General features: G+C 51.6%; 1 protein-coding gene across 1 annotated transcript in view; it reads left to right on the top strand.

Annotated features, from left to right (window-relative positions):
- Positions 1-826: 826 nt before the first annotated feature.
- The window catches only part of AAK1 (AP2 associated kinase 1), a 211,845-nt gene continuing 193,159 nt past the window's right edge, over positions 827-19,512 (top strand). Inside the window, exon 1 of the mRNA XM_038746417.1 lies at positions 827-2,181. Within this exon, the coding sequence (XP_038602345.1) occupies positions 1,995-2,181 (187 nt within the window). The 5' untranslated portion in view covers positions 827-1,994. The remainder of the gene's footprint in view (positions 2,182-19,512) is intronic.

Genomic DNA, 19,512 nt, shown 5'->3' with positions numbered 1-19,512 from the left:
GGGGAGGGGAGGGGGATGGGGAGAGGGCTGGGGGAGAAGGGAGGGGGGGAGGGGAGATGGGGAGAAGGGAAGGGGGAGGGGGAGGGGAGGGGGAAAAGAAGGGGAGGGAGGGGGCTGGGAAGAGGGGAGGGAGCTGGGGAGGGAGGGGAGGGAGAGGAGGGGGTTGGAATGGGAGAGGTGGGGGCTGGGGGCAGGGCAGGGGAGGGGGGTGGGGAGGGAGAGGAGGGGGAGGGGGCCGGGGCCGCCCCCCCCCGGGGGTCTTCCTCCTCCTCCTCCTCCTCCTCCCAGCAAAGCGCTGGTCGCCGGACACGATGCGTTTTCTCGGGCGGATGACTTCCCCCCTGGCTGCGTCCTGGGCTCATCCTCCTCCTCCTCCTCCTCCTCCTGGTCCTTGTCCTCCCTCTCCTCCCGGTCCTCCCCGCCCCCCTCCTCTCCTTTTCCCATCATAGGTCGGTCCCCTTTTCCCGAGCCCAGCCTGACCGTGGCAGCGGCGGCAGGAGGCAGGAGGCAGAAGAGGAGGAGACCCGGGCCCGCGGAGCCCCCCGAACAGGCCCTTCGGGGCCCCCTCCCCGGACCCCGCCGGGCCGAAGCGTCCCAAGAAGGCCCGGAGTGGCGGGCAGAGGGCCCGGGGACGGGGATTGCCCACGGGCGCTGGCGGTAGGCCTCTGCAGAGGGCCTGGTGACGGTGGTCGCCCACAGAGTCCGGTGGCAGTCATCCGCAGAGGGCCCGGTGACGGTGATTGATTGCCCACAGAGGCCAGCAGCAGGCATCTTCAAAGGTCCCGGTGACGGTGATTGCCCACAGGGGCCGGCGGCGGGCATCTTCAAAGGTCCCGGTGACGGTGATTGCCCACAGAGGCCGGTGACAGTCCTCGGCAAAGGGCCCGGTGACGGTGATCGCCCAAAGGGGCTGGCAGCAGGCATCTGCAAAGGTTCCGGTGACGGTGATCGCCCACAGAGCCCGGTGGCGGTCATCCGCAGAGGTCCCGGTGACGGTGATCGCCCACAGAGCCCCGTGGTGGTCATCCGCAGAGGTCCCGGTGACGGTGATCGCCCACAGGAGCGGGCATCTGCAAATTCCCGGTGACGGTGATCGCCCACAGGAGCGGGCACCAGCAAATTCCCAGTGACAGTTATCTCCCACAGGCCGGTGGTGGTCATCCGCAGAGGGCCCGGTGACAGTGATCGCCCACAGAGGCCGGTGGTGGTCATCTGCAGAGGTCCCGGTGACGGTGATCGCCCACAGGAGCAGGCATCTGCAAATTCCCAGTGACGGTGATCGCCCACAGGAGCGGGCGTCTGCAAATTCCCAGTGACAGTTATCTCCCACGGGCCGGTGGTGGTCATCTGCAGAGGGCCCGGTGACGGTGATCGCCCACAGGAGCAGGCATCTGCAAATTCCCAGTGACGGTGATCACCCACAGGAGTGGGCATCTGCAAATTCCCGGTGACAGTTATCTCCCACGGGCCGGTGGTGGTCATCTGCAGAGGGCCCGGTGACGGTGATCGCCCACAGAGCCTGGTGGTGGTCATCTTCAGAGGACCCAGTGACGGTGATCGCCCACAGAGGCCGGTGGTGGTCATCTGCAGAGGTCCCAGTGACGGTGATCACCCACAGAGCCCGGTGGTCATCATCTGCAGAGGTCCCGGTGACGGTGATCGCCCACAGAGGCCGGTGGTCATCATCTGCAAATTCCCAGTGACAGTTATCTCCCACAGGGGCCGGTGGTGGTCATCCGCAGAGGGCCCGGTGACGGAGATCGCCCACAGAGGCCGGTGGTGGTCATCTTCAGAGGACCCGGTGACGGTGATCGCCCACAGAGGCCGGTGGTGGTCACCTGCAAATTCCCCGTGACAGTTATCTCCCACAGGGGCCGGCGGTGGTCATCCGCAGAGGGCCCGGTGACGGCGGTCGTGCCCAGGCCCCGGCGGGCCCCCGCGCCTGGTCACCTGGAGTCGGCGGCCCCCGCGGCCCCTTCCTCCCCCGGGGGGAGATGAAGAAGTTCTTCGACTGTCGACGGGAGCAGGGAGGCTCCGGCTCCGGTGCCAGCGGAGGAGGAGGAGGAGGGGGTGGCGGAGGAGGAGGAGGGGGCGGCGGAGGAGGTGGCGGCGGTGGCTTCGTCGGACGGGTCTTCGCCGTCGGAAGGCACCAGGTCACCGTGGACGAGGTCCTGGCCGAAGGTGAGGCCCGCCGGCCCGCGGATGCTCCGCCGTTGCGTTTCGGAGCCCCCTCCGGCCCCCCCCAAATCTCTCCCATCCCTCCCACGTCACCCCAGATTGAGAAGCAGCGCGGCTCCCTGGAAAGCGCGCGGGCTTGGGAGCCGGGGGTCGTGGGTTCAGATCCCGGCCCCGCCACTCGTCGGCTGCGTGACCTCGGCCGAGTCACTTCTCTGGGCCTCAGTGACCTCTGTCTGTAAAATGGGGAGGAAGAGGCAGCGTGGCTCAGTGGGAAGAGCGAGGGCTTTGGAGTCAGAGGGCGTGGGTCAGTTGTCAGCTGTGTGACTTTGGGCAAGTCATTCCACTTCTCTGTGCCTCAGTTACCTCATCTGTAAAATGGGGATGAAGAGTGTGAGCCCCCCTTGGGACAACCTGATCCCCTTGTAATCTCCCTAGCGCTTAGAACAGTGCTTTGCACATAGTAAGCGCTTAATAAATGCCATTATTATTATTATTATTATTATGAAGACTGTGAGCCCCCCCGTGGGACAACCTGATCACCTTGTAATCTCCCCAGCGCTTAGAACAGTGCTTTGCACATGGTAAGCGCTTAATAAATGCCATTATTATTATTATTATTATGAAGACTGTGAGCCCCCCGTGGGACAACCTGATCACCTTGTCTCCTCCCCAGCGCTTAGAGCAGTGCTTTGCCCATAGTAAGCGCTTAACAAATGCCATCCTTATTATTGTTATGCCAAATGGGCACCCCCCCCCCCCACCTTTCAGGGGGTCCCTAACAGCCTGCGTCCCCAACCGGAGTTGTGTTCGAGCTGGAGGTGGAGGGCCTGGATTTTGGACCCCCCCCTTTTCCCTGTCTCCGTTTGGTCCCCGCTCTCCCATTTTCCATCCTGGCGAGAGCGGGCATCGTCGGAGTGACGCCAGGCTCCGGGGAAGAAAAGAAAGCGCGGCCCCCTTTGCCAAGCGCTCCGTCGAGGTTCATTCTCGGGGTTCACTCGGATATCCGCGCGGCGGTCAATCGCGTCTGTCAGTCGATCGTGTTTATTGGACGCCTCTCGTGTGCAGGGCACTGTACTGAGCACTTGGGAGAGGACGGCACCACGGTATAACGAAGCCAACGGGTGGAGCTTAGCGATCAATCGTCTTTATTGAGCGCTTATCGGGTGGCTCCGCACTAAGCGCTTGGGAGAGGACGGCAGAATTGCATAACGAATCCACCGTTCGGAGCGCGTCGATCAGTCAATCGGTGGTATTTATTGAGCGCTTATCGGGTGGCACCGCACTAAGCGCTTGGGAGAGGACGGCAGAACAGTATAACGAATCCACCGTTCGGAGCGCGTCGATCAGTCAATCGGTGGTATTTATTGAGCGCGTAGTGGGTGCGGGGCACTGTACTAAGCGCTTGGGACAGAGAGTGGAGAAGCAGCGTGGCTCAGTGGATAGAGCCCGGGCTTTGGAGTCAGAGGTCAGGGGTTCGAATCCCAGCTCCACCACGTGTCAGCTGGGTGACTCTGGGCAAGTCATTTCACTTCTCTGGGCCTCGGTCACCTCATCTGGAAAATGGGGATGATGACTGTGAGCCCCCCCCCGTGGGACGACCTGATAATAATAATAATGATGGCATGTATTAAGCGCTTACTATGTGCAAAGCACTGTTCTGAGTGCTGGGGAGGTTACAAGGTGATCAGATTGTAACCTCCCCAGCGCTTAGAACAGTGTTTGTATATGTTGCCAACTTCCCAAGCGCTTAGTACAGTGCTCTGCACACAGTAAGCGCTCAATAAATACGATTGATTGATTGTTTGGTGCATACTGAGCGCTTAATAAATGCCATCATCATCATTATTATTAGTATCGCAGAACAATATGCCGAATCCACCGGAATCTGCCGGATGGAGCGTACCGGTCAGTCAAACCGCGATATTAATTGAGCGCTCACTATGTGCAGTTGGGAGAGTGCAGTACAGCAGAATTAGAAGACCTGATCCCTTCCCCCTAGGAGCTTAGCACAGTGCCTGGCACATAGTAAGCGCAAATGCCGTCTTTATTATTAGTGGGGAGCGAATGAGGGCTGAAGTGCGGTCAGACCTGAAAGGTGGGGAGGGGTCTTTTTCGATCGCGGGATGGGTGGTGGGCCCATCCCGCAGGGGTCCGGGTTGAGTGGTTGATTTGGGGGCGGTTGACCTCTGACCTTCACAGGGACCGGCCCGTAGGATTGACCTTCACAGGATTGAGGGGTGGGTGGTGGTTGATTTGGGGGAGATGGAGCCCCCCCAATCTGCTCAGGAGGCTTGGCTGTCCGGCCGAGGCGAGGTCTGGGTTCAAGGGGAGGGGGAAAGGCGCCCTTGGCCGGGATTGGGGGAGAGGATGGGGGGTTTAGGCCCTGGTCGGAGCCCCCTCCCCTCACTCTCCTCCCTGCACCCCCCAGGGTCTCCCCAGACCCCCCAGACCCCCCGCCGAGGCCCAGCCAGGGCTGTGTCTTCTGGCCAGGGGGGAGTCCTGCCCAACCTGGGGAGGGGGCCGAGGGAGGGCACGGAGAGGAGGAGATCTTTTAGACCGGTGAGCCCACCGTTGGGTCGGGACCGCCTCTCTATGTTGCCAACTTGGACTTCCCAAGCGCTTAGTCCAGTGCTCTGCACACAGTGAGCGCTCAATAAATACGATTGATTGATTGATTGATTGATTGATCTCTGGACAGAGGGCCAGTCCAGGCTGCTTGTCCTTGGTGGTTGAGGAGGTGTCCGTGGCACAGACCTGCCTGAGCAGGCTGGGGGGCTGGGGGATCTGGGGCCGCCCCGCTCTCCCCATCCCTGTCTTTCCCCTCCTCTTCCCCCCGCCGGAGCCCGCACTGCAGTGGGGGGAGGAGGAGGAGGAGGAAGAGGAGGAGAGAGCGGGCGTCCGTCCGGCACCGGGGGCTCCTTGGGGCTGCCCATCCACCCCCGGACCCTCTGCCCGCCCGGGACCTCCCCCACTCCTTCTCCTTTTCTTTCTTTTCCTCCTAATCTTCTTCCTCCTTGTCCTCCTCTTTATCCTTCTCCTCCTCTTCCTTCTCCATTCATTCAATTCAATCATATTTATTTTTTAGACTTTTAGACTGTGAGCCCACTGTTGGGTAGGGACTGTCTCTATACGTTGCCAATTTGTACTTCCCAAGCGCTTAGTACAGTGCTCTGCACACAGTAAGCGCTCAATAAATGTGATTGATGATGATATTTATGGAGCATTTACTGTGTGCAGAACACTGTACTAATCAATCAATCGTATTTATTGAGCGCTTACTGTGTGCAGAGCACTGTACTAATCAATCAGTTGTATTTGTTGAGCGCTTACTGTGTGCAGAGCACTGGACTAAGCGCTTGGGAAGTCCAAGTTGGCAACATATAGAGACGGTCCCTACCCAATAGTGGGCTCATAGTCTAGAATGGGGAGATGGAGAACAAAACCAAACATATTAACAAAGTAAAATAAATAGAATAGCTATGCAAGTAAAATAGATAAATAAGTAGTGCTTAAATACTAAGCACTTGGGAGGGACAACACAGCAATAAAGAGTGACAGTGCCCACTCACAACGAGCTCATAGTCTTGGGGCCGGGGGGAGATAGACAAATAAATAGACATCATCCTTCTCTTCCTCCTCTTCCTCTTCCTTCTCCATTCATTCAATTCAGTCGTATTTATTGAGCATTTACTGTGTGCAGAGCATTGTACTAATCAGTCAATCATATTTATTGAGCGCTTACTGTGTGCAGAGCACTGTACTAAGCGCTTGGGAAGTCCAAGTTGGCAACATATAGAGACAGTCCCTACCCAACAGTGGGCTCACAGTCTAGAAGGGGGAGACGGAGAACAAAACCAAACATATTAACAAAATAAAATAAATAGAATAGCTATGTACAAGTAAAATAGATAAATAAATAGTGCTTAAATACTAAGCACTTGGGAGGGACAACACAGCAATAAAGAGTGACAGTGCCCACTCACAACGAGCTCATAGTCTTGGGGCCGGGGGGAGATAGACAAATAAATAGACATCATCCTTCTCTTCCTCCTCTTCCTCTTCCTTCTCCATTCATTCAATTCAGTCGTATTTATTGAGCATTTACTGTGTGCAGAGCATTGTACTAATCAGTCAATCATATTTATTGAGCGCTTACTGTGTGCAGAGCACTGGACTAAGCGCTTGGGAAGTCCAAGTTGGCAACATATAGAGACGGTCCCTACCCAACAGTGGGCTCACAGTCTAGAAGGGGGAGACGGAGAACAAAACCAAACATATTAACAAAATAAAATAAATAGAATAGCTATGTACAAGTAAAATAAATAAATAGTGCTTAAATACTAAGCACTTGGGAGAGGACAACACAGCAATAAAGAGTGACAGTGCCCACTCACAACGAGCTCATAGTCTTGGAGCCGGGGGAGATAGACGTCGATACAGATAAATAGACATCATCCTTCTTTTCCTCCTCTTCCTCTTCCTTCTCCATTCATTCAATTCAGTTGTATTTATTGAGCATTTACTGTGTGCTGAGCACTGTACTAATCAATCAATCAATCAATCGTATTTATTGAGCATTTACTGTGTGCAGAGCACTGTACTAATCAATCAATCAATCGTATTTATTGAGCGCTTACTGTGTGCAGAGCACTGTCCTAAGCGCTTGGGAAGTACAAGTTGGCAACATATAGAGACAGTCCCTACCCAACAGTGGGCTCACAGTCTAGAAGGGGGAGACAGAGAACAAAACCAAACATATTAACAAAATAAAATAAATAGAATAGCTATGTACAAGTAAAATAAATAAATAGTGCTTAAATACTAAGCACTTGGGAGAGGACAACACAGCAAAAAAGAGTGACAGTGCCCACTTGCAATGAGCTCATAGTCTTGGGGCCGGGGGGAGATAGACAAATAAATAGACATCATCCTTCTCTTTCTCTTCCTTCTCCATTCATTCAATTCAGTCGTATTTATTGAGCATTTACTGTGTGCAGAGCACTGTACTAATCAATCAATCAATCGTATTGAGTGCTTTCTGTGTGCAGAGCACTGGACTAAGCGCTTGGGAAGTCCAAGTTGGCAACAAATAGAGACAGTCCCTACCCAACAGTGGGCTCACAGTCTAGAAGGGGGAGACGGAGAACAAAACCAAACATATTAACAAAATAAAATAAATAGAATAGCTATGTACAAGTAAAATAGATAAATAAATAGTGCTTAAATACTAAACACTTGGGAGAGGACAACACAGCAATAAAGAGTGACAGTGCCCACTCACAACGAGCTCATAGTTTTGGGGCCGGGGGGAGGTAGACGTCGCTACAAATAAATAGACATCATCCTTCTCTTCCTCCTCTTCCTCTTCCTTCTCCATTCATTCAATTCAGTCGTATTTATTGAGCATTAACTGTGTGCAGAGCACTGTACTAAGCACTTGGGAGAGGACAACACAGCAATAAAGGGTGACAGTGCCCACTCGCAACGAGCTCATAGTCTTGGGGCCGTGGGGAGATAGACGTCGATACAAATAAATAGACATCATCCTTCTATTCCTCCTCTTTGTCCTCCTCTTCCTCCTCCTCCTCTGTCTTCCTCTTTCTCTTCCTCCTCTTCTTCCTTCTCTTAATAATAGTAATGATGGCATTTATTAAGCACTTACTATGTGCCAAGCACTGTTCTAAGTGCTGGGGAGGTTACAATAATAATAATAATAATGAAGATGGCATTTATTAAGCACTTACTATGTGCCAAGCACCGTTCTAAGTGCTGGGGAGGTTACAATAATAATAATAATAATAATAATGATGAAGGCATTTATTAAGCGCTTACCATGTGCCAAGCACTGTCCTAAGTGCTGGGGAGGTTACAATAATAATAATGATGATGGCATTTATTAAATGCTTACCATGTGCAAAGCACTGTTCTAAGCGCTGGGGAGGTTACAAGTTTGTCCCGTGGGGGGCGCACAATCTTAATCCCCATTTTACAGATGAGGTAACTGAGGCCCAGAGAAGTGAAGTGACTACAGGGTGATCAGGTTGTCCCACGGGGGGCTCACATTAATCCCCATTTTACAGATGAGGTAACTGAGGCCCAGAGAAGTGAAGTGACTACAGGGTGATCAGGTTGTCCCACGGCGGGCTCACATTAATCCCTGTTTTACAGAAGAGGGAACTGAGGCCCAGAGAAGCGAAGTGACTTGCCCAAAGTCACACAGCTGACAATTGGCGGAGCCGGGATTTGAACTCATGACCTCTGACTCCGAAGCCCGGGCTCTTTCCACTGAGCCACGCTGCTTCTCTTCCTCCTCTTCCTCCTTCTCTTTTTCCTTCTTTTCCTCCTCTCCTTCCTTCTCTCCCTCCTCTTTTTCCTTCTCTCCCTCCTCTTCTTCCTTCTCTCCCTCCTCTTTTTCCTTCTCTCCCTCCTCTTCTTCCTTTTCATTCATTCATTCATTCAATCATATGTATTGAGCGCTTACTGTGTGCAGAGCACTGTACTAAGCGCTTGGGAAGGACAAGTCTATATGTTGCCACCGTGTACTTCCCAAGCGCTTAGTCCAGTGCTCTGCACACAGTAAGCGCTCAATAAATACGATTGATTGATTGATTGATTGACAAGTCGGCAACATAGAGAGACGGTCCCTACCCAGCAGCGGGCTCACCGTCTGGAAGGGGGAGACAGACAACGAAACAAAACATATTAACAAGATGAAATAAATAGAATAGTAAATTCATTCATTCATTCATTCAGTCGTATTGAGCGCTTACTGTGTGCAGAGCACTGTACTAAGCGCTTGGGAAGCACAAGTTGGCGACATGGACGGTTCCTTTTCTTCCTCCTTCTCCTCATTTCCCTCCAACTCAGTCTCCGCGTCCCCTTCTTGCTTCTCTTTCTCCTCCTCCTCCTCCTCCTCTTCGTCCTGGGTGGGCGACCCCCTCTCCCCCGCCCCGGTGAGGGGGGTCTTTGAAGTGGGGCCGGTTCCCCAGCAGGGCAGGGTCTTAGGGGGGTCAGGGGGCGTTGATTTGGGGGCCGTGGAGTTGTACTAGACAGGATTAGGCTCTATCCCTGCTCCGCCAATTAATAATAATAATAATAATAATAATAATAACAGCATTTATTAAGCGCTTACTATGTGCAAAGTGCCGTTCCAAGCGCTGGGGAGGTTACAAGGTGATCAGGTTGTCCCACGGGGGGGCTCGCAGTCTTCATCCCCATTTTACAGATGAGGGAACTGAGGCCCAGAGAAGTGAAGTGACTTGCCCAAAGTCACATAGCTGACAATTGGGTCACGGGTTCAAATCCCGGCTCTGCCATTTGTCAGCTGTGTGACTGTGGGCAAGTCACTTCACTTCTCTGGGCCTCAGTTCCCTCATCTGTCAAATGGGGATGAAGACTGTGAGCCCCCCCGTGGGACAACCTGATCACTTTGTAACCTCCCCAGTGCTTAGAACAGCGCTTTGCACAGAGTAAGCGCTTAATAAATGCCATCATTATTACTATTACTGTAGAATCATGAGAAGCAGCGTGGCTCAGTGGAAAGAGCCCGGGCTTTGGAGTCGGAGGTCATGGGTTCAAATCCCAGCTCCGCCAACTGTCAGCTGTGTGACTTTGGGCAAGTCACTTCACTTCCCTGGGCCTCAGTGACCTCATCTGTAAAATGGGGATGAAAACTGCGAGCCCCCCCGTGGGACAACCTGATCACCTTGTAACCTCCCCAGCGCTTAGAACAGTGCTTTGCACATAGTAAGTGCTTAATAAATGCCATTATAAAAAAAAATCATGGGTATGGACCGTCTCTATATGTTGCCAGCCTGTACTTCCCAAGCGCTTAGTACAGTGCTGTGCACACAGTAAGCGCTCAATAAATACGATTGAATGAATAAATAGATGCCATTATTATTATTATTATTTTGAGGGAGGGAGGGAGAACAGAGACTGAACCCCCATTTCATTGATAAGGGACAGGCACAGAGCGTCAATGAATCGATGGTATTTATTGAGTGCTTACTGCGTTCAGGGCGCTGTACTAAGCGCATTAAAAAGTTAAGCGATTTGCCAGGGGGTCACAGAACAGGCCCGTGGCAGAAATGGGCTTTGAAGCCCGGTCTCAAGGTGGCCAGGGAGTGATCGTGGCTCGGCACCCAACCCTCTTATTTGTACATATTTATTCTATTTATTTTGATAATATGTTTTGTTTTGTTGTCTGTCTCCCCCCTTCCAGACTGTGAGCCCGCTGTTGGGTAGGGACCGTCTCTATAGGTTGCCAACTTGGACTTCCCAAGCGCTTAGTCCAGTGCTCTGCACACAGTAAGCGCTCAATAAATACGATTGAATGAATGAATCATTCGGGCCCGGTCCCTGTCCCGTATGGGGCTCGCAGTCCGAAGGGGAGGGAGAACAGGGAGTAAATCTCCATTTTATTGATGAGGAAGCTGAGGCCCAGAGAGGTGAAATGACTGGCCCAGGGTCACACAGTAGACAAGCGGCAGACCTGGGATTAGAACTCAGGTCCTCCGACTCCTAGACTTGGGCCCTCTCTGCCGGTTCATGAGGAGTAACCGCAGATTTGTTCGGTAATAATAAATGGGGTGTTTGTTGAGCACTTATTAGCTGCTAAGCTATGCAATACTAATAATAATAATGGTATTCGTTAAGCGTTTACTATGATGTGCCAAGCACTGTTCTAAGCGCTGGGGGGGATACGAGGTCATCAGGTTGTCCCACGTGGGGCTCACAGTCTTCATCCCCATTTTACAGATGAGGTAACTGAGGCTCAGAGAAGTGAAGTGACTTGCCCAAGGTCCCATTTTCCAGAGGAGTGAACTGAGGCACAGAGAAGTTACTTGCCCAAAGTCACACAGCTGATAATAATAATAATAATAATAATAATAATGGCATTTGTTAAGCGCTTACTATGTGCAAAGCACTGTTCTAAGCGCCGGGGGGGGATACAAGGTGATCAGGTTGTCCCACGTGGGGGGGCACAGTCTTCATCCCCATTTACAGATGAGGTAACTGAGGCTCAGAGAAGTGAAGTGACTTGCCCAAGCTCACCCAGCAGACGTGTGGTGCAGGCAGGATTCGAACCCATGACCTCTGACTCCCAAGCCCGGGCTCTTTCCACTGAGCCACGCTGCTTCTCAACTGTACTAGGCTCTGGGGGGTGGATAAGGCAAGGGGCCTACCGCCTGAAGGGGAGAGACAACTGGAATTGAATCCCCATTTCACAGATGAGGGAAAGTGAGGCCCAGAGAAGCTAAGTGACTTTCCAAGGTCACCCAGCAGGCAAGTGGCAGAGCCACGAGAAGCGGCGTGGAAAGAGCCCGGGCTTGGGAGTCAGAGGACCTGGGTTCTAATCCTGCTATGTGTGTGACCTTGGGCAAGTCACTTCACTGCTTTGTGCCTCAGTTCCCTCCTCTGTAAAATAATAATAATAATAACGGCATTTGTTAAGCTCTTACTATGTGCAGAGCACGTAGGCCCCGTGGAAAGAGCCCGGGCTTGGGAGTCAGAGGACCTGGGTTCTAATCCTGCTATGTGTGTGACCTTGGGCAAGTCACTTCACTGCTTTGTGCCTCAGTTCCCTCCTCTGTAAAATAATAATAATAATAACGGCATTTGTTAAGCTCTTACTTTGTGCAAAGCACGTAGGCCCCGTGGAAAGAGCCCGGGCTTGGGAGTCAGAGGGCCTGGGTTCTAATCCCGGCTCTACCGCTTGTCTGTCGGGTGACCTTGGGCAAGTCACTTCAGTGGGCCTCAGTCCCCTCATCTGTAAAAGGAGGATGAAGACTGGGAGCCCCATGTGGGACAGGGGCTGGGTCCAACCGGAATAACCTGGAATAATAAGGATAACTGTGGGATTTGTTAGTTGCTTACTCTGTGCCAGGCGCTGTTCTAAGCGCTGAGGTAGATACTAAGTAATGCCAGGGCTTTGGGCAAGCCGCTTAACTTCTCCGTGCCTCAGTTCCCTCATCTGTAAAATGGGGATTAAGACTGTGAGCCCCACGTGGAACAGCCTGATCACCTTGTATCTTGAGAAGCAGCGTGTCTCAGTGGAAAGAGCCCGGGCTTGGGAGTCAGAGGTCATGGGTTCAAATCCCGGCTCAGCCGCTTGTCAGCCGTGTGACTTTGGGCGAGTCACTTCACTTCTCTGGGCCTCAGTTCCCTCATCTGGAAAATGGGGATGAAGACTGTGAGCCCCATGTGGGACAACCTGTTCACCTTGTATCCCCCCCAGTGCTTAGAACAGGGGGCTCACAGTCTTAATCCCCATTTTACAGATGAGCTAACTGAAGCACAGAGAAGTGAAGTGACTCGCCCAAAGTCACACAGCTGACAATTGGCGGAGCCGGGATTTGAACCCGTGACCTCTGACTCCAAAGCCAGTTCGGGCTTTGAAGCCGGGGAGAGTCATCGTCTGTGGGATATTCGTTCATTCATTCAGTCGTATTTATTGAGCGCTTACTGTGTGCAGAGCACTGTACTAAGCGCTTGGGAGAGGACAGTCTAAGCAGAGGAGGGAGGGCGTTCTAGGCCAGAGGCAGGACAGGTGTGATGGAGGCCCAGGGAGAAGGTCGGGAGTCGAGTACAGTGCTCTGCACCCAGTAAGCGCTCAATAAATACTATTGAACGAATGAGTGAATGAGAAGGGTAATATGTGGCCTGGGTTGGAGTATGAAAGGAGCTTACAGTGTAGAGGGGGAGAAGTATATAATTCTATTTATTTATTTTGATGCTATTGATGCCTGTCTACTTGTTTTGTTATCTGTCTCCCCCCTTCTAGACTGTGAGACCGTTGTTGTGTAGGGATTGTCTCTCTTTATTGCTATATTGTACTTTTTGAGCGCTTAGTTCAGTGCTGTGCACACAGTAAGCGCTCAATAAATGCGATTGAGTGAATGAATGAATGAATGAGAGTAGCGAGGTGGGAGGGGGCAAGGTGATCACTTGCTGTACGGTTCTTTGTACACAGTAAGCGCTCAGTAAATACCTTTGGCTGCTGTACAGTGCTCTGCAAATAGCGCTCAGTAAATACCTTTAATGACTGTCTTTCCGGGTTGAAGTGGAAACTCCCCGTGGGTAGGAGACTTGCCATTCCTTTGTTGTGTCATCAATCAGTTGTACTCCGCCTAAGCACTTAGGGCAGATAATGATAATAATAATGATAGTGGTATTTTTTAAGTGCTTATTATATGCCTAACACACTTGTGAGAACTGCAGTAGATATAATAATAATAATAGTGGCATTTATTAAGCACTTACTATGTGCAAAGCACCGTTCTAAGCGCTGGGGGGGATACAAGGTGATCAGGTTGTCCCACGGGGGGCTCACAGTCTTAATATGGACTAATCAGACTAATATGGACTTAGATATGGACTAATCAGATTGGACACAGTCCCTGTCCCATGTGGGGCACACAGTCTTAATCCCCATTGTACAGATGAGGTAACTGAGGGCCAGAGAAGTGAAGCGACTTGCCCAGAGTCACACAGCCAAACGGGCAGAGCCGGGATGAAAACCCACGTCCTCTGACTCCCAATCCCGGGCTGTCATTATCGGCTCAGTGGAAAGAGCCCGGGATTGGGAGTCCGAGGTCATGGGTTCAAACCCCGGCTCCGCCAATTGTCAGCTGGGTGACTTTGGGCAAGTCACTTCACTTCTCTGGGCCTCAGTTACCTCATCTGTAAAATGGGGGTGAAGACTGTGAGCCCCCCGTGGGACAATCTGATCACCTTGTAACCTCCCCAGCGCTTAGAACAGTGCTTTGCACATAGTAAGCGCTTAATAAATGCCATTATTATTATTATTATTAAGTGCCATCGAGTCATTTCCGATTCGTAGCGACTCCACGGATAGACTTTCTCCAAACGTCCTCTGCCGTCATCCGCAATCTTTCTAAAGGTTCTTCTTTTATCATTATTATGGTCTCTATCCCTCGAACCTCCGGGCTGCCTCTTCCTCGTTTTCCCCGGACTTTTCCTCGCATTAGCGTCTTTCTCCAGAGAATCCGTCCTCCCGATGATGTGTCCAGAATTTGCTCGTCTAAATTGAGTCATCTGACTTTCCAAAGACCACTTTGGCTTCATTTGCTCTAAAATCCACCGGGTCATGCTGCCCGCTTAACAACCGAGATAGTAATAATAATAATTGTGGTATGTGTCAAGCGCTTTCCTCTGGGCCAGGCGCTGTACTAAGCGCTGGGGTGGATACAAGCAAATGGGGTTGGATGCAGTCCCTGCCATTCGTTTATTCAGTTATATTTATTAAGCGCTTGCTGTGGGCAGAGCGCTGTACTAAACGCTTGGGAAAGAGCGATGCAACAATAAACAGTGACAATCCCTGCCCACAACGAGCTCACGGCCTAGGGGAGGGAAGACGGACATCAGTACAGATAAATAAAATTAGAGCTGTGGACGTAAGTTCTGTGGGGCTGGGACAGGGAGAGGGAATCAATCAATCAATCAATCAATTGTATTTATTGAGCGCTTACTGTGTGCAGAGCACTGTACTAAGCGCTTGGGAAGTACAAGCTGGCAACATATAGAGGCAGTCCCTATCATCATCATCATCATCAATCGTATTTATTGAGCGCTTACTGTGTGCAGAGCACTGTACTAAGCGCTTGGGAAGTACAAGCTGGCAACATATAGAGGCAGTCCCTACCCAACAGCGGGCTCACAGTCTAGAAGGGGGAGACAGAGAACAAAACCAAACATACTAACAAAATAAAATAAATAGAATAGATAGGTACAAGTAAAATAAGTAAATAGAGTAATAAATATGTACAAACATATATACATATAGATAGGTGCTGCGGGGAAGGGAAGGAGGTAAGATGGGGAAGCATCTTACCTTATCACGCTGCTTGGAGAAGCAGCGTGGCTCAGTGGAAAGAGCACGGGCTTTGGAGTCAGAGGTCATGGGTTCGAATCCTGGCTCTGCCACTTGTCAGCTGTGGGGCCTTGGGCAAGCCACTTAACTTCTCTGTGCCTCAGTTACCTCATCTGTAAAATGGGATTAAGACTGTGAGCCCCATGTGGGACAACCTGATCACCTTGTATCCCCCAGCGCTTAGAACAGTGCTTTGCACATAGTAAGCGCTTAATAAATGTCATTATTATAAGCGCTTAGTACAGTGCTCTGCACATAGTAAGTGCTCAATAAATACGATTGATAATGATGAAGATGGGGGGGATGGAGAGGGGGACGAGGGGGAGAGGAAGGAAGGGGCTCAGTCTGGGAAGGCTTCCTGGAGGAGGGAGGGAAGAGCGAAGAGAGCAAGGCAGGGAGACTCAGAAGGGAGGGGGAGATGAGGAAAAGAGGGGCTTATTCTGGGAAGGCCTCTTGGAGGAGATGGGCCTTCAGTAAGGCTTTGAAGTGGGGGAGAGTCACTGTCTGTGGGATGTGAGCGTGGCCCAGTGGAAAGAGCCCGGGCTTTGGAGTCAAAGGTCATGGGTTCAAACCCCGGCTCCTCCTCTTGTCAGCTGTGTGACTTGGGGCAAGTCACTTAACTTCTCTGTGCCTCAGTTCCCCCATCTGTAAAACGGGGATGAAGACTGTGAGCCCCCCGTGGGATAACCTGATCACCTTGTAACCTCCCCAGCGCTTAAAACAAGCGCTTAATAAATGCCGTTATTATTATTATTATTATTATTATGTGAGGAAGGAGGGCGGTCCAGGCCAGAGGCAGGACGTGGGGCAGGGGTCGTCGGCGGGACAGGCGAGATGGGGGCCCAGGGAGAAGGTTAGCGGCGGCAGAGGAGCGGAGGGTGCGGACTGGGCTGGAGAAGGACAGAAGGGAGGTGAGGGAGGAGGGGGCAAGATGGTAGACTCCTTTAAAGCCAAGGGTGAGGAGTTTCTGTTGGATGTGGAGGTGGATGGGCAACCACTGGAGAAGTTTGGGGCGGGGGGGTGACGTCATTCATTCAATCATATTTATTGAGTGTTTACTACTACTACTACTACTACTACTAATAATGATGGCATTTATTAATCACTTACTATGTGCAAAGCACTGTTCTAAGCGCTGGGGAGGTTACAAGCTGATCAGGTTGTCCCTCAGGGGGCTCACAGTCTCAATCCCCATTTTCCAGATGAGGTCACTGAGGCCCAGAGAAGTGAAGTGACTTGCCCAAAGTCACCCAGCTGCCAATTGGAAGAGCCGGGGTTTGGACCCGTGACCTCTGACTCCAAAGCCCGGGCTCTTTCCACCGAGCCACGCTGCTTCTGCTTCTCTACATTCATTCAGTTCCTTTATTCAGTTGGATTTATTGAGCGCTTACTGTGTGCGGAGCACTGTACTAAGCGTTTGTACATATTTATTACTCTATTTATTTGTTTATTTTATTTGTACATATCTATTCTATTTATTTTATTTTGTTAGTATGTTTGGTTTTGTTCTCTGTCTCCCCCTTTTAGACTGTGAGCCCACTGTTGGGTAGGGACTGTCTCTATATGTTGCCAGTTTGTACTTCCCAAGCGCTTAGTACAGTGCTCTGCACATAGTAAGCGCTCAATAAATACGATTGATGATGATGATGATGATGATGGGAAGTACAAGTTGGCAACATATAGAGATGGTCCTACCCAACAGTGGGTCTACACACTGTTTACTGTGTGCAGAGCACTGTACTAAGTGCTTGGGGGAGTACAGTTTGGCAGCAAGTAGAGACAATCCCTATCCAACTATGGAAAGTTTTTGTAGAAAGATAATCCAGGCATCAGAGTGAAGTATGGACTGGAGTGGGGAGAGACAGGAGGCCGGGAGATCAGCGAGGAGGCTGATGTGGTCTTCTGGGTGGGAGAGGATGGGGGATTGGATTATAATAATAATAATAATAACGATGGCATTTATTAAGCGCTTACTATGTGCAAAGCACTGTTCTAAGCGCTGGGGAGGTTACAGGGTGATCAAGTTGTCCCCCGGGGGGCTCACAGTCTTAATCCGCATTTTACAGATGAGGTCACTGAGGCCCAGAAAAGTGAAGTGACTTGCCCCAAGTCACCCAGCTGACAATTGGCAGAGCCGGGATTTGAACCCGTGAACTCTGACTCCAAAGCCCGGGCTCTTTCCACCGAGCCGCGCTGCTTCTCACGGCAGCAGTTTGGACGGAGAGAAAAGGGCGGATTTTAGCGATGCTGTGGAGGTGGGACTGTCTGGATTTGGTGGCGGATTGAATATGTGAGTCGTGAGAGAGAGGTGTCAAGGAGAACGCCAAGGTTATGGACTTGTGAGACGGGAAGGATCATGGTACATCTCCATCTGGATGTCTGCCCGCCACCTAAAGCTCAACATGTCGAAGACTGAACTCCTTATCTTCCCTCCCAAACCTTGCCCTCTCCCTGACTTTCCCATCTCTGTTGACGGCACTACCATCCTTCCCGTCTCACAAGCCCGCAACCTTCGTGTCATCCTCGACTCCGCTCTCTCATTCACCCCTCACATCCAAGCCGTGACCAAAACCTGCCGGTCTCAGCTCCACAACATTGCCAAGATCCGCCCTTTCCTCTCCATCCCAACCGCTACCCTGCTCATTCAAGAGCTCATCCTATCCCGTCTGCACTACTGCATTAGCCTTCTCTCTGATCTCCCATCCTCGTGTCTCTCTCCACTTCAATCCATACTTCATGCTGCTGCCCGGATTATCTTTGTCCAGAAATGCTCTGGGCATATCACTCCCCTCCTCAAAAATCTCCAGTGGCTACCAATCAATCTGCGCATCAGGCAGAAACTCCTCACCCTGGGCTTCAAGGCTGTCCATCCCCTGGCCCCCTCCTACCTCACCTCCCTTCTCTCCTTCTACAGCCCAGCCCACACCCTCCGCTCCTCCGCCGCTGATCTCCTCAGCGTACCTCGCTCTCGCCTGTCCCGCCGTCGACCCCCGGCCCACGTCATCCCCCGGGCCTGTAATGCCCCCAATCCCTCTGCCCCTCCGCCAAGCTCGCTCTCTTCCTCCCTTCAAGGCCCTGCTGAGAGCTCACCTCCTCCAGGAGGCCTTCCCAGACTGAGCCCCTTCCTTCCTCTCCCCCTCGTCCCCCTCTCCATCCCCCCCATCTTACCTCCTTCCCTTCCCCACAGCACCTGTATATATGTATATATGTTTGTACATATTTTTTACCCTATTTATTTATTTATTTTATTTGTACATATCTATTCTATTTATTTTATTTTGTTAGTATGTTTGGTTTTGTTCTCTGTCTCCCCCTTTTAGACTGTGAGCCCACTGTTGGGGAGGGACTGTCTCTAGATGTTGCCAATTTGTACTTCCCAAGTGCTTAGTACAGTGCTCTGCACATAGTAAGCGCTCAATAAATACGATTGATGATGGTGATGGTGCCGTCTGCCGTGATGGGAAAGTCGGAGAGGACAGGGTTTGGGTGGGAAGATAAAGAGCTCTGTTTTGGACATGGAAGTGACAGGAAGACCTCCCATGTGGGGCTCAACGTCTCGATCCCCATTTTCCAGATGAGGGAACTGAGACCCAGAGAAGTGAAACGACTTGCCCAAGGTCGCACAGCAAATGTGGCAGAGTCGGGATTAGAACCCATGACCTCGTGACGCCCAGGCCTGTGCCCTAGCCACTATAGCACTCTAGTAGATACAGTTCCTGCCCTCATGGAGCTTACAGCCCAGCGGTGGAGACAGACCCTGAAATACACGACGGAAGGGAGGGGGACAGAAAGAGAAAGGCTTTTGTCGGTCCCTGATTTGGTGAGGAAATAATGTGCCGTGGAAGGAATGACGTGGCGAAGAGCTGAAATGGTAGTTGGCTGGGGAGAAATGGGGTAGGGCTGCGAGGGGGGCAGGGAATGCGATCAGAGATGAACCAGGGAAGGCCTCTTCTAGAAGATGGAATTTAATAATAATACTAGTAATAATAATGATGATGGTATTTGTTAAGTGCTTACAATGTGCCAGGCACTGTGTAAGCGCTGGGGGAGATACAAGGTGATCGGGTTGTCCCACGTGGGGCTCACAGTCTTCATCCCCGTTTTTCAGATGAGGGAACTGAGGCCCGGAGAAGTGAAGTGACTTGCCCAAGGTCACCCAGCAGACAAGTAGCGGAGCTAGGTTCTTCAGACTCCCAGGCATGGGCTCCATCCACTTGGCCACACTGCTTCTCGAAGGCCTCGAAGATTTCACTTTTAGACTGTGAGCCCACTGTTGGGTAGGGACTGTCTCTATATGTTGCCAACTTGTACTTCCCAAGCGCTTAGTACAGTGCTCTGCACACAGTAAGCGCTCAATAAATACGATTAATGATGATGATGCTGATTTCACGAGGGCCTCCAAGAGGGAGAGAACAGTAGCTTGTACTTCCCCGAGCACT

This window comes from Tachyglossus aculeatus, chromosome 5, assembly GCF_015852505.1.
Source record: "Tachyglossus aculeatus isolate mTacAcu1 chromosome 5, mTacAcu1.pri, whole genome shotgun sequence".
NCBI classification, from domain to species: domain Eukaryota; kingdom Metazoa; phylum Chordata; class Mammalia; order Monotremata; family Tachyglossidae; genus Tachyglossus; species Tachyglossus aculeatus.
The sequence above is the reverse complement of the archived record's forward strand: the minus strand, read 5'-3'. Positions and strand labels throughout refer to the sequence as shown.